Below are 15885 nucleotides of genomic sequence, written 5' to 3'. Positions count from 1 at the left end.
TAGGCACAAGGATCTGGGGCTCTGGGATCCTATAGTACCTGCTCAAATGAAGCAGTTTTACTTACACCTACTGGATTTATTGGAGTTCTATGTGAGCTTTCCTTTGAGGAAAGAGGTGTAAGGTCATAAAAAAAAAAAAGGCAAACCATTAGACTAGATAAAAATGAAAGTTATAGTTTTAGAATTAAATTATTTTACTCCAAGCAATTAAATGGGTCTGTCATGAAATGGCTCTCAAGAAATCTCTGTTGAATGAATGGGGTTCCTGCCTTTAGAGAATTTATATCCTGATGAAAAATCTTCCTCATTCTAAAAAGTACTGTAGTTCAAATAATGCTTCTTTTATGCTATTACCATTACACTTTCAATTGTTTCTTAATCTTTGAGTTTTGTAAGCAGAAAAAGAAAATGTCTATTCTTCATCTTCAAATGTACCCATACTAAAATCATCCCATTCAAATAAATATCAGATGACAAATTGCAGGCTATGATTGTTAAAAGTTTCATCATTAATTTGTCTAGCACCTATAATAGATACAATCTAGAAACACTGAACTTACTGTACAAATATGGGACATTTTGGTAGGATAAATAGAAATCTTTCTTTATAGAAAGAAAGCTCTCCCAATGATGTGTACATGAGTACAAATGAATATATCTTAGTAAGTTTTCTAATGAACTTCAAGAAAACTTTCAATGAGTTCACATTAGAACAAGTGTAGAAAACAAGGGAGTTGAAACAGTGTTAAGTTGGCAACTAAGCAACAATTCCACAGTAGACCGGAACTATGATTTATAAGTCACTGCAAGAAAATCTAAAAGGAAAGAAGGAAGAAATCCTGACATATGAGACAGCAAGGATCAACCTGGAGAACATTATGCTAAGTGAAATAAACCAGTCACAAATACTGTATAATTCCACCTTTATGTTGTTCAGTCGCTAAGTCATGTCCAACTCTGTCACCCCATGGACTGTAGCCCACCAGGTTCCTCTGCCCAAGAGATTTCCCAGGCAAGAATACCAGAAAGGGTTGCCGTTTTCTTCTCCAGGGGATCCTCCTGACCCAGGGATTGCACCGGTGTCTCTTATGTCTCCTGCATTAGCAGGCAGATTCTTTACCACTGAGCCACCTGAGGCACATGGGTTTAGTTGCTCCTGGGTGTATGTGGGATCTTATCAGACCAGGAATCAAACCAGTGTCCCCTGCATTGGCAGGTTTTTTTTTTTTTTTTTTTTTTTTAGCATTTAAAGTGCTTTTCTCATAGACAGCACTGTAGTTAGGTCTTGCTATTTTTAATCAACAATCTGTGTCTTTTTTTGCTTTTGTTTTTTGCCTGTGCTGGGTCTTCATTGCGGCTCAAGAGCTCTTCATTGTGGCATGCTGGTTTCTTCTCTAGTTGCACTGTGCAGGCTTAGTTGCCCTGTGGCATGTGGGATCTTAGTTCCCCAACCAGGGATCAAACCTGAATCTCCTGCATGGCAAGGTAAATTCTTAACCAATGGACCCCCAAAGAAGTCCCACATATTCCTCAAATTTAAAGACAGAATTTCTACATCACATGCTTCCTATTAACTAGTAAAACAGGTTATGAGGATTTTAGAGTTTACAAAATGGAAGTAAAAGCTTCTTTCCAAATCTTTGAAAAAGATTCCATGTTTAAAAAATCACGGCTCCGAAGAAGTGCATAACCAAAGCCGAAGACCAGAGCGTCCAATCCAGTTTTGATGTTTGCTTCAAATATATTAATAGATTCAAAGAGATTATCAAATAATCTTGCTCAACCCACAAGATGCTTTCCTGAAAGAGGAAGAAGCCTCCTCTCTCACAGAACCCAGTTGCCCCGGATCACCTTGGTTTTTGAAGAATTACTGGTTTGGCTGGGATCCCACTTTCAGAACACAGTTTCTTAGATCTGGCAAACTTGAATTGTGGATTGATGACTGCTTGGCTTGTTTGAACTGATTCTCTGGTTTACTCTCTGATGTGGTCTTGTGTAAAATGCACGTTGTCCCCCTCCCCCACCCTAAGGAAAACTGGGTACCACACGCACCTACTTCACTGTCTCTTGGGCATCGTACTTAATCACACTTAGACTAGACAGTAAGCAATGATTATAGATCCAATGTTCCAGGCAGTGAAGTAGCTGCAATACCACCGTGGGGCTGTTGATGGGAAATATGGGATCTGCAACTCTATGGAATGTATAGCTACAAAAAGGAAACTTGTTGTTAGAAGCCCAAGGTTCAAATGCCTGACCCAAGATCTATTTCATATGGGTCCTGGGGGAAAACCAATTAATTGTTTTCTGAGGCGCAATGACTCCAACCCTAAAATGAGGACAATAACAACTTTGCTCATGAGTTGATATAAGGATTATAATGAAATGTATGTCAGAATGAGTTGTAAGCCACAGTGTGTGTAAGCACATGTGCCTACACACACCATACATGTATGCATTGCTGTTGTGGTCAGTGATGATGAGTAGGGTAGGGGGCCTCTTGAAAGACTCCAGGGTCTGAAAGAATCTGTAGCCTGCTGGCCAGTACATCTGAATGTAATGTTTTGCTGCTGTTTCTGATCAAACAACCATAAACTTTTGCTCTCAATATTTTCAGAGTATTGAAACTGAAAAAACACAGTTTTCATGTCCCTTTTGGATCTATAGTCATTGCTTATGGTCTAATCTAAATGTGATTAAGCAATGCCCAAGAGACAGAGAAGTAGGTGCATGTGGTACCCAGCTTCCTTCATTACTGTGGGAGCTTCTGCCCAGGACTGACCTCCATCTCTGGGTTGGAGGCAGTCCCTTGTAGCTACCGCAAACTGGTCAACCTAAAGGAGATCCAGACACCCCTGTGAATTCCTTACCTTGCAGGGTGGTGCCAGTCCTGGGGCTAAGAGGGCATGCTTACTCCTGTGATCTCAGCTGGCCAGTAAAAGATGATTATGGCCCTGCTCGCTGTGTGGGAGGCAGGGACGTGATGACAGCCTCCCTTAACAGATGGCAGGCATGTGTTCCTGTGCTAACAAGAATTTCTTGCTGGATCATCAAAAGGCATTTATTTCCCTTTTGGGGACTGGACCTTGTAGAATCTTACTCCTAGGTCTGGGGCTTCAACATCTGGGTTTCATCGTCAGTCGAGCTGTCCTCAAACAAGAGATCTGGAAAGAAGCGCTTTTCCAGAAGTCATAAACATGCTATTGACTTTTACTTCCTACTGTTAGCCCTTCCTCACTACCCCCCAGCGGTTTCCCATGAATAGTAAATATGTGTCTTAGGCTAATTGGACTAAACTGGTTTGTCAGATCTACTTACAAGCTCCTTTTAGTTTATTTGTTTGCTAAACTTCAATTCTGTGTGTGCTATGTTAATACTTTTTTTTGATTTAGATTAAAAAAAGTATACAAATCGCAATGCTTCCATCAATACAATAATAATAATCCATTTCCAGACTCTATTGTCAATCAGATGTTTTATACACATGATCTGATTTAATGCCCATAATGTTCCAGAGTAGGCATTACTATCTCCCTTTTACCCATGAGGCTTAGAGGGTACAACAATTTGTTTAAATCTACATAGTAATTATTAGACCTGGAATTGAAATCTAGGTAGGTTTAAATCCAAGAGTACATTCTTTTCACTATATCATCCTGGATCTTGAATCTTTAGTTACTCTTTGGCATGGCATTGGAAATCATTACTATCTTTGAGTTTAAGCTCAGATTCCTTTCAGTTTCTCTGTGCAGGGCTGGACGATAGGATACAGGTGGTTTTAAATTTTCCAAACCAACCTGTTTCTAGAAAGCATACTATGAAGCAGATTGTCATGAATTTCACTAAACACCCAGAGTTAGTCCAGATAATATTGATAGTGAGAAGGAAACACAAATACCATGAACAGTATCAAATGGTAGACGGACTCCATGTTCTGACTCCCTTCAGACCTCCTTTCAGTAGCCAGAGTAATCATTCAAAAACACAAGTCTGATTATGTCTTGACCACAATGTATAAATTTGATTTCATCTGTGTCATTGTTCTTAAGTTAATGGCAGCCTCCCCCAATATGGCTTAGCTGGTAAAAAATTCACCTGCAATGTGGGAGACCTGGGTTCGATCCCTGGGTTGGGAAGATCCCCCAAAGAAGGAAACAGCTACCCACTTCAATATTCTGGCCTGGAGAATTCCACGGACTGTATAGTCCATGGGGGTCACAAAGAGTTGGACAGGACTGAGTGACTTTCACTTTCCCCCAATAGACTCTAGGCTCTATATGAGCAGGGAGCATCTTTCTTTTGTTTGGCCCTGAATCTTGTACTTAATGGTCGCTGGTTCTTTAACACACCAGTCCTGACTCCAGGCATTTGTGCCGACTGTTCCTTCTGCCTGGAAAGCCACCTTCCACCACACTGGGCTTGCATACCCCTCTCATCTCATGCAAGATTCGGCTCAAATGTCCCTTATTCAAGAGCCCTCCCTGACCACTCTTTCTAAAATGACACTCCCTGCCCCTACCCCAAGTCCATCAGCTCTGAATCCTTTGCTTTTTTTAATTAAAAATTGTTTTTCCTAGCACAAATCCCTGACTGATATAATGTTATATTATTACTTACAAAAAAAGTCTGTCTTCCTTCACTCAGTTGCTACGCTTACCACTGGGAGGGACTTATTTTATTTCCTGCTGCATCTGTAGTCCTTAAAACGGTGCTGGAGATAGTAGGTGCTGAGTAAATATTTGATGATCTAATCAATTAATACAACTGCAATGCAGGAGGCCTGGGTTCAATCCCTGGGTTGGGAAAGAAAGACTGGAAAAAGAAACGGCAACACACTCCAGTATTCTTGCCTAGGAAATCCCATGAACAGAGGAGTCTGGTAGGCTACAGTCTACGGGGTCACAGAGAGTTGGACACAGCTGAGTGACAAAACCATCACTAATCAATGAATAAATAATTTAACTAAATTCATTAAATTAAGATTTATTGAATTAATTAATTTTTTAATTAAGATTTACTGAATTCACCAACGCCTCCTTCAATCCCATCAGCAGCAGACACTGCTGGTATGCTGTGCCACAAGCCTTCTGCCCAGCTCCGCCTATAGCTGTGGTGGGGGTGGGGTGGGGGGAGCGGAATTCCTGTGCACGTGGACTCTGGTTCACTTCACCTGCAGGCTGAGTCCCCTGTTTCTCTGCATCAGGCTTTCTCAGAAACTGTGGGGAGTTGCCTCACAGCCTGGAAGTACTGGAGAGTTATGGCCCAGAGGCAACCCTCCAGCCCCAGGAAGGGAGTCAGGGGTAAGTGCCAGGGTGCCCTTCTTGAGAGGGACAGCTAATACCTTCTCCAGAGCTGCTCCGAGTCTCCAGCAGGGCTGCGTCCACAGCGGGGAGGAGCTCAGGAAGCCCTCTTCACGGCGTTCCCTCTGCCTTCCTTACTCTGGCGTCCTTGTTGCTCAGTCTCTCAATCATGTCTGATGCTTTGTGACCCCATGGAGCATCCTTGGGTCATCTTTTAAACTATTTGCCCTCAAATCTTTGCATCAGGAAAACCCAAACCAAGGCACGGTCCTCTTCAATACTTGTGTCAGTGATTCAGAAGTGACTCTGTCAAATTTGCATGAATATTAGCAATCTTGTTTGTTTACACTGGGTTTTATAGGTACCAAATGCTTCAACTTAGGCTGATTAACAAGTTGCCTCACAGAATAACGAGCCAAATAAAATACTGAAGTATCTTGAAAAATGAGCTAAATTCAAGATGTGAAATCAAATAAGAAAAACTGTAAAAGGACAAGGATTGGGACTTCTCCAGTGGTTCAGTGGTTAAGAATCTGCCCTGCAATGCACGGGAGGTGGGTTTAATCCTTGTTCAGGGAACCAAGATCCACATGTCATGGAGCAACTAAGCCCGTGTGCTACAACTAATTAAGCCTGCATGCTCTGAGCCTGTGGGCTGCAACTAGAGAATATGAGCACAACAAGGAAAGATCCCAGGTGCCACAGCTAAGACCTGATGCAGCCAAATAAATAAGTAAATAAGTAAAAAAATAAAATTCCTGCCAGATTCTCTGTATTAAAAAAAAAAAGACAAGGCTTAGGCTTTTAAAAACAAAACAAAACAAACCCTTATACACACATACATAGAACGGGAAGAAATAACCCAACCCTCACTCTGGTGGTTGTTGTTCAGTAGGCAGCTTGGATATTGCAGAGGGTGATTCCCACGTCCTAAGTGATCCTTGACATCTTACACAACTTTGTTTCAGCTGTTTCCACAGCCTCACTGCGGTTGACATGCTTCCCGTGGCATCAGCTTTACAGAGAAGGCCTACAACCAGGGATGTGCCTCTAAATGTTAATAGCCAGCTGTCTGGAGAAACAGGAAGCCTTGATTTGCAGCATAATACATATTTCCATGGCAGAACTACTTCCGCCAAGGTTGATTTCAAGCTTCTGATGGGATGCATAGAATGTGGCGTGGGGAAGAGACAGTGGTGGGGCCAGCTCCAACAGGCCGCTGCTGGTAACAGCATTTTGGAAGTGAAGAGGCTCGAGGACTTCCCTGGAGGTTCATTGGTTTGGACTCTGCTTCTGCTGCAGGCACTGCGGGTTCGAGTCAGGGGACTAAGGTACGGTGTACCACGTGGTGTGTCAAAAAAAAAAAAAGAACTGCAGAGGCTCATTTAATTTTTTTATTTTATCAAATACTGCTCCAGATTCTCAGGGGTGTAGGGCAATCACAGTGCGAAATTTTAATCAGTCAATTCAATTAAAAACTAACAACATCTATAGACATAAAAAAATATCTGATGAGTATCGGTCTCCATTTGAGAAGGTTTGCCTTCTGAATACAGAGAAGGCGATGGCACCCCACTCCAGTACTCTTGCCTGGAAAATCCCATGGACGGAGGAGCCTGGTAGGCTGCAGTCCATGGGGTCGCGAAGAGTCGGAGATGACGGAGCGACTTCACTTTCACTCTTCACCTTCATGCACTGGAGAAGGAAATGGCAACCCACTCCAGTGTTCTTGCCTGGAGAATCTCAGGGACTGGGGAGCCTGGTGGGCTGCCGTCTATGGGGTCACACAGAGTCGGACACGACTGAAGTGACTTAGCAGCAGCAGCAGCCTTCTGAATATAGGAAGAGTAGTCTTTGTACTCTTCCTTTTCTCTTGAATCCTTGGCCTCTGTAAGGTACTAAAGGTCTTAAAAAATTGTGGATTTCATTTGTTGGTCCAATATGTGAAGGTCAGGTCTAAGCAAACAAAGCTCAGAACAAGACAAGATTTTAATCATATTTCTTACACAGGAGTCCCACCAAAATGAGAAATCTCAGTGGAAAGTCAATAGTCTGATTAGTCAGAATTTTCCAAAGCACACATCCCTCAAAGGACCCAAGCTCATTTCAAGAAGAGTACCCAATGTTACCACATCGTGGAAATACTGAGGACTCCTTCCTAGCAACAGGCTGGTCTCTTATCACTAAGAGACACTTTTCTGGAGTCTCTGGGGTCATTTCCCCTTGGACCACACCCTGGTGTGTTCTCAGCCCATGAGCACCAGTGCTCACTGAGCACCAGTGCTGCCTTGAGGGTACGGCTGTGGATGCCCCTGGACACGTGTGCGGGTTGGTCCCTGCGGGGGAGTTATCTGCCTGCACCCAGGTCCACCATGCCCTGTGCTAAACTGCCTCTTGGTGATAAAAGCCCTGAAGACAGATGTTTCCTACGAAACGCAGCGTGCTGCAGAAGGTTCCAGGAAAAATATAAATAAGCAGATTTTGAAACAGCATTCAGTTGCTAGAAGGTTTGTCTAGATTAATAACATCTCACTATTGAAATCAGAATAGGAAAGAAGGACAACTGGTGTAAGGAATGTTCTGATTTAGAAATTTCCCCCATTTATTCCAGACTGAGAACTAGAGAAGATTTAAAACAACAAAAGCAGCCAGTTGAAAGACCACCCAAATATTGAGTCAGTCATTAAAGGGAGCTTTAGGAAGAAGCCTGTGAAAATTCTTAATTATTATCAGGTCTCTAAGGACTTTGCGTACTTTTACTGAACTTAACAGTGAACAAGAAGCTGATTGTCTGAGATACAGAGCTCTCTTGACAAAGCTCATGTTGAATTCCCCGCCTTTTTAAATAGGATGAAAGTGAAAGTATTAGATCTCTCTCCGTCATGTCCAACTCTTTTCAACCCCATGGACTGTAGCGCACCAGACTCCTCTGTCCATGGGATTCTCCATGCAAAAATACTGGAGTGGGTTGCTATGTCTTCCCCCAGGGTATCTTCCTGACACAGGGATCGAACCTGAGTTTCCAGTATTGCAGGCAGATTCTTTACCATCTGAGCCACCGGGGAGGCTCTAAATAGGCTAATAAGCCCTCAAATAAGATACTTGTCTTTAAATTTGAAAACCATAACTCTCCCTGAACACTCTGATTTTTTTTTTCCTGAAAAAATAATCCCTTAATACAAAGCCCATTAGTAAAGGCAAGAACAATAATAACTCAAAAAAAAAAAGGACAATAATAACTCTTAACATGTACTGAGTACTTGTCTAATAGGTTATATGTCATTTAATGTACACACACACACACACACACACACACCCCTCTAAGATGAGCATTATAATGTGCAGACTCCTGTTTATAGATGAAGAAAATGAAGCTTGAGTGAGTTAAGTGACTTGCTCATGAGTATCTGAAGAATAAGTGGAAATGAGGAAGATGGGATGTGAGTCCACACGGTCTTTTTCTAGACAGTCCTATAATATTCCAAAGAGGGTTAAAGGAACCTCCCAAATAACACCGGGTGAGAAATCCCATGTCCCTGTTCCTGACATTTTTATCTTGTAGAAGTCTTGTTCAAGTTAAAGGTAGCAATCGTGGGAAGGTGGCAAAGAAGGCAGTGGGAGACTGAGCTTTAATAGTGAAGGACTAGAGTCAGTATCCAGACAGCTCATTTGTTATCTTTAATTTTTTTAAAATGTAATTCCTTTCTAAACTCTTTGAAGAACACACACATGTTTATTTATTTGGCTGCTCTGGGTCTCAGTTGCAGCCTATGGGATCTCATTCCCCGACCAGGGATTGAACCCAGGCTCCCTGCACTGGGAGTGTGGAGTCTTAGCCACTAAGTCAACTTCTACTTGTTGTTAATAACAAATCAGTATATGTTATTAATATTATTATGACATTTATCAATAAAAATTGTTAATATCTCTAATATTATTATTAATATTTTATGATGCGATTTTGTCTCCTTCTTCTGATCGCCTTCTCTCCCATCCCCCCTGCACCAACATTGCACTCAGGCTGCCTGATTCTCCCAGGAGGGCACCGGTGCTCTAAATCAAGGGGCCTCTGGGGGGGGGGTCCCCCTGATCACCTGTATTCCATGAACCATCTATAGTGTGACTGACTCATCCATGACTCCTGCACCAAATACAGAATACAATGATGCCATTATTTCTCCTATTTCCTAATGGATATTATCAAGGGGCCAGTTCAATCAATGAAACAGTTCTCCTACTGTTGAAGGTATTAGGTTTTAGTTATTAAATACAAATTAAATATGGTTCTTGGTTGACTATGATTATAATCAATAGAGCAAACATTTTCTGTGTTTCTGCAGACTTCAAAATCAGTCACCATGAGCCTAATCCAAAACTCAGTAACCATGAGCCCTAGGCTTGGGAAGCCCCCTCCCTTGATATCCTGCCCACCACACCTGTTGACTCAAGAAGCCCTTTCTCACATGACTGAGGTACCTAAACTCTCAGCAAACAAGAATCCCCTTAGTTCCTCAGAGGATATACAGTGTGGATAGTGTCAGGCTGTTCAGAACTTGGCAAATAAAATAACATCCTACAGCATTTTCTGTAAGTTGACTTGCTTGTTGCAGCCATCATCAAATCATCTGTAAAGATTAGGGTTTTTGTGTGGACTATCTGGCAAACTTCAAACTGTGGTGCTAAAGAAGACTCTTTTTTAAAAAATTTAATTTAATTGGAGGCTAATTACTTTACAATATTGTGGTGGTTTTTGCCATACATTCACATGAATCAGCCATGGGTGTACATATGTTCCCCATTCTGAACCCCCCTCCCACCTCCCTCCGTATCCCATCCCTTAGGGTCATCCCAGTACACCAGCCCCGAGCACCCTGTCTCATGCATCGAACCTGGACTGGTGATCTATTTCACATATGATAATATATATGTTTCAATGCTATTCTCTCAAATCATCCCACCCTTGCCTTCTCCCATGGAGTCCAAAAGTCTGTTTTTTACATCTGTATCTCTTTTGCTGTCTCGCATATAGGGTCATTGTTACCATCTTTTAAAGAAGAATCTTGAGAACCTTCTCTCAGCAAGGAGATCAAACCAGTCAATCTTAAAGGAAATCAACCTTGAATACTCATTGGAAGGACTGATGCTGAAGCTGAAGCTCCAAAACTTTGGCCACCTGATGGCGAAGAGCTGACTCATTGGAAAAGCCGCTAATGCTGGGAAAGATTGAGGGCAGGAGGAGAAGGGGGCGACAGAGGATGAGATGGTTGGATGGTATCTCTGATTCAATGGACATGAACTTGGGCAGACTCCGGGAGCTGGTGATGGACAGGGAAGCCTGGTGTGCTGCAGTCCATGGGTCACAATGAGTTGGATAAGACTTGGCAGCTGAACAACAACATGAGGCCCCTGCATTTGGGGAACCTCTGTATGTGTGTGTCTGAAGTGGTGTGAGAGAATCAGGGCCAATAGACATTTAAAAGCAATCAGGCATCAAGAATTTTCCCAAGAAATATGTCCAAGTATCCCTTTTACCTTAAAATTGTTTGGATTAGAGGTGAGATTTTTCTTATTGGGCAGGTCCCACTGTTTCTCACCCCATCTTTTTTTCTCCTACATACCATATTCCTGTCCACCTAAAATGATAACTCACACTTCTAACACTGTGTTGTTGACAGATCACATGTGCAGACCTTATTCTGTGGCTCCTTGACCTTACCCTGGATTCCAACATGTTTAACAAAGGAGGAGACTCAAGGTCAGAGACCTTATGACCACGGTAAGCTCACATCTGTGGTGAATATGCCACCGGCTGGAAGCCAGGTCTTGTGAGCCTCTCTCAGTTCATTTCCACTAGACTCAGGGCCAGCTGGCCTGTTTAGTGCTGGGTTTGGGGGATCCTGTTTTGTTTCTTGGGAGATGAGGTTTGGCCCACAAAGAACATAGTATCAGCCAGTCATAAAAACACAAACCAAAAAGTAAATATCACTTTCCAGGATGTTAGGAGAGCAAATGTTCCATGCCACATAGAATAATACTGTGTCCAACCCCATTTGGCACTTCAATAGAAACGTATTTTAAAATGATACTATCATCCTTCTGGTGACATTTAAACTGACCAGGTCTAGAGTCATGCATTCAGACCACTCCAGATGTTATTCTTCTATTGGGCCATTTCCCTTCATTGTATCCACAAAATGGTTACTGAAACCCAAAGCTATCCCTGTAGGTTTCTGGTACCTGATTGAAATTTTCCTGGACGCTCATCTACTTCCTGGCAACAATTTAACTGATGCAGAAATATGAAATGAACTTGCCTTCTGGTTTTGACATGTCCTCAGATTACAAGATGCTTCCCCTCACAAACCTAACTGCTGGCATATATAGAAAGTTCTAAAAATATCATTCAATAACGTTTATCAGAAAAAGTACCCACTCCCAAATGCTATTTTGACAGCTGTTTAAGACACAGGCAGCTAAAGTGAACCCACTCAAGCACCCTCAGTTTGATATCTTTTAAATCGATGAATTGAATTTATTGTTGAATCACCTGATTTCATTTGTTGTTTGAGCTCGTATTTTCAAACCCAGGTTTTCGTCTTGTATTACAGTCACAAAATATAGAGATGCCTTATTGTGCTTTCCTTAGGAATTACAATGGATTTTAGAAAAGGTTTAGCATTAAACTTTTCTTATAGATTCACTAATCCGTTCGCTCGTCCATGAGCCATGTTTGAACGTGGTGTATGCAGCTTTGCTTCTTGTCGTTACTGAGGACGTTAGCTACACAGGAAGTCTTTCCTTCTTTTTTTTTTTTTTTTAACTGTAATGACTTTATAGATATATAATTTAAATACCATACAATTCACTTGTTTACAGTATAAAATTCAGTGGTTTTTAGTATGTTTACAGAGTTGTGCAACCATAACCACAATCAATCTGAGAATATTTCATCCCCCCCAGAAGAAACCCCATACTCATTTAGCAGTGCATGGACAATCTTCTGTATGTGATTATAACCCTGTGAATTCTGCTTCAACATAGAAGATGAATACATGTTTTCATCTCTGCTTTTTTTCAAAACCCCACTAAAATAATAGTAAAGAAAAAAAATTTAAAGTGTAAAACCAAATAGAAAGACGAAAAGAGGTAACAGTAAATGATTCTAACTGGTTTTGGAAACTGAACTGCAAATGGACAAGTTGTAAATGACTCAGACCAGAGAACGTTGAACTCTAAGTACCTGCCAGGGGTGGTAGATGGCAGCCAATCAGCAACAAGCCAACTGTCACGGCAGGACCCCAGAAAGTCTCAGGAATTTGAGGCATCAGCAACCTGAACACAGAGGTGCTGGATGGGCCTGCGGTTAGACTCTGATGGTTGGGAAACTGGTTGAAACACTTTTAAAAGAAGAAGTACTGCTTCAGTTTGAGGCTGTAGATTCCATGAAGTTCGAAGAAAACAGTGTACCCCCTTGAAAGTAGTCAGGCAGGAGAAATCTCCTTATTCTGAGTAAGGTCAGCTTTTTGTTCTAAGCAGGCCTTCAGCTGATTCAGTGATGCCCACCCACATGAGGGAGGGCAGTCTGCTTTACTCATTTTACCCATTTAAATGTTAATCACATGCCAAGACACCTTTAAGAAATACGCACCCCATGGCACAGCCAAGTTGACATATAAAATTAACTATCGCAATCGCCCTTTTTGTAAGTCCAGCAACGTTCAGAACCTTTCAGAGGCATTTGAGTGTTTTATGCCCAAATATGAAGAGAAAGCCAGGGATGGCCAGGCATCTGAGGACAGTCTTTAAGATGCAGGAGCGATCTAAAATAAAGGCAACTTGGAAAAAGAGCAGAAGAAACATGAAAACAAGCAAAGAAATAAACAAATCACTGTCAGTTAATATACTCAGAGAGGATGAGAGACAAAGTTCTTATAAAAAAGAGAGAACTTTATTTTATTTTTTTTTTTAATTTTTAGTTTTTTATTTTTTAAATTTTAAAATCTTTAATTCTTACATGCATTCCCAAACATGAACCCCCCTCCCACCTCCCTCCCCAGAACATCTTTCTGGGTCATCCCCATGCACCAGCCCCAAGCATGCTGCATCCTGCGTCAGACATAGACTGGCGATTCAATTCACATGATAGTATACATGTTAGAATGTCATTCTCCCAAATCATCCCACCCTCTCCCTCTCCCTCTGAGTCCAAAAGTCCATTATACACATCTGTGTCTCTTTCCCTGTCTTGCATACAGGGTCATCATTGCCATCTTCCTAAATTCCATATATATGTGTTAGTATACTGTATTGGTGTTTTTCTTTCTGGCTTACTTCACTCTGTATAATCGGCTCCAGTTTCATCCATCTCATCAGAACTGATTCAAATGAATTCTTTTTAACGGCTGAGTAATACTCCATTGTGTATATGTACCACAAGAGAGAACTTTAAAAAAAAAAGTATCATTCAGAGAATAAGAAAGAGACTCCTGGGTATTAAAACAAAGATGGCATCCCTAAAAAATTAAATAGAAGGTAAGAAAAATGAGGTTGAGAAAACATCCCCAAAGTAAAGATAGAAAACAGAAGGAAAAGAAAAAAAAAAGGAAGAAATAAAGAAAGGAAAGAGGAAAGGAAATTAGAGGACCAATCAATAGTTACACTAACTATTGAGAGAACAGGGAACGCAAGGGATGGGGTGGGAATGGAAGGAGAGGGGTGAATTATTGAGAAAACTGAGAACTCAGCAGTAAATGCAGGGAAGCACGTGACCCAAGACGCAAGAGGCTCTACGCGGGACACAAACCAGGACCAAGACAAGAAGATGGCTTTCCCTGGGAAGTTGGCAGGATGCAAGTTTATTGTTTCTGGTGGTTGTTCCTGTTTCTCTTAATCTTTGGAGAAAGCTGCCTGCTTTATCCAGGGCAGAGATAAGGTATGGGAAGAGACAGAGAGAGATAGAGAGGTGAGGAGGAGGGGAGAGAATTCTGTGTTGGAAACTCTTGTAGCCGTTTGTAAGACCAGACGCACCTTCCAGTCTTCCTCCTCTAGAACAATGGGGAGCAATACCTTCTTTTTCAGAGAAGGTCTTGAGAATTTTGTTTTCACCACTTTCGGCACAGGGGACAATGGTGGTCTTGACCCACAGGCCATGCTCATGTCATCTGCAAACTGCAGATCACAAGGAAGAACTTCATCTGATCACGCACAAAGGCAAATACTCTTTATATATATATATATGTATCAATCCAGTTCAGTTCAGTTGCTCAGTTATGTCCGACTCTTTGTGACCCCATAGACTGCAGCATGCCAGGCTTCCATGTCCATCACCAACTCCCGGAGCTTACCCAAACTCATGTCCATTGAGTCAGTGATGCCATCCAACCATCTCATCCTCTGTCCTCCGCTTCTCTTCCCACCTTCAACCTTTCCCAGCATCAAGGACTTTTCAAATGAGTCAGTTCTTTGCATCAGATGGCCAAAGAATTGGAGTTTCAGCTTCTGCATCTGTTCTTTCAATGTTCAGGACTGATTTCCTTTTAGGATTGACTGGTTTGATATTGCGGTCTACAGGACTAAAAATCTCCAATACCAAAGTTCAAAAGCATCAATTCTTCCGTGCTCAGCACATCCATACATGACTACCGGAAAAACCATAGCTTTGACTAGATGGACCTTTGTTGGTAAAGTAGTGTCTCTGCTTTTTAATTTGCTGTCTAGGTTGGTCACAGTTTTTCTTCCAAGGAATAAACGTCTTTTAATTTCATGGCTGCAGTCACCATCTGCAGTGATCTTGGAGCCACCCCCCCCCACCTGCCCCCAAATAAAGTCTGTCACTGTTTCTACTGTTTCCCCATCTATTTGCCATGAAGTGATGGGACCGATGCCATGATCTTGGTTTTCTAAATGTTGAATTTTAGGCCAAATTTTTCACTCTCCTCTTTCACTTTCATCAAGAAACTCTTTAGTTCTTCTTCACTTTCTGCCATAAGGGTGGTGTCATCTGCATATCTGAGGCTATTGATATTTCTCCGAGCAATCTTGATTCCAGCTTGTGCTTCATCCAGCCCTGCATTTCTCATCTGGTACTCTGTGTGTAAGTTAAATAAGCAGGGTGACAATATTCAGCCCTGACGTTCTCCTTTCCCAATTTGGAACTAGTCTGTTGTTCCATGTCCAGTTCTAACTGTTGCTTCTTGACCTGCATACAGATTTCTCAAGAGGCAGGTCAGGTGGTCTGGTACTCCCATCTCTTTCAGAATTTTCCACATTTTGTTGTGATCCACACACTCAAAGGCTTTGACATAGTCAATAAAGCAGAAGTAGATGTTTTTCAGGAACTCCCTTGCTTTTTATATGATCCAAGGGTTGTTGGCAATTTGATATCTGGTTCCTCTGCCTTTTCTAAATCCAGCTTGAACATCTGGAAGTTCACAGTTCACGTATTGTTGAAGTCTGGCTTGGAGAATTTTGAGCATTACTTTACTAGCGTGTGAGATGAGTGCAATTGTGCGGTAGTTTGAGCATTCTTTGGCATTGCCTTTCTTTGGGATTGGAATGAAAACTGACCTTTTCCAGTCCTGTGGCC

The 15885-nt window shown here is 41.8% G+C and overlaps 1 protein-coding gene across 2 annotated transcripts in view; it reads left to right on the top strand.

Moving 5' to 3' along the window:
* LOC138445010 (uncharacterized) overlaps positions 1 to 12000 on the top strand; it is a 55314-nt gene extending 43314 nt beyond the window's left edge. Inside the window, exons 3-4 of one of the 2 annotated variants that reach the window (XM_069598771.1) lie at positions 6269 to 6631; positions 10330 to 12000. In XM_069598771.1, coding sequence (XP_069454872.1) covers positions 6269 to 6631; positions 10330 to 10351 — 385 coding nt within the window. In that variant the 3' untranslated portion in view covers positions 10352 to 12000. The remainder of the gene's footprint in view (positions 1 to 6268; positions 6632 to 10329) is intronic. The other variant, XR_011258706.1, reaches the window with a different exon arrangement.
* Positions 12001 to 15885: the final 3885 nt, after the last annotated feature.

Source organism: Ovis canadensis, chromosome 8, assembly GCF_042477335.2.
Source record: "Ovis canadensis isolate MfBH-ARS-UI-01 breed Bighorn chromosome 8, ARS-UI_OviCan_v2, whole genome shotgun sequence".
NCBI lineage: Eukaryota > Metazoa > Chordata > Mammalia > Artiodactyla > Bovidae > Ovis > Ovis canadensis.
This window is presented reverse-complemented; position numbering and strand designations above follow the sequence as displayed.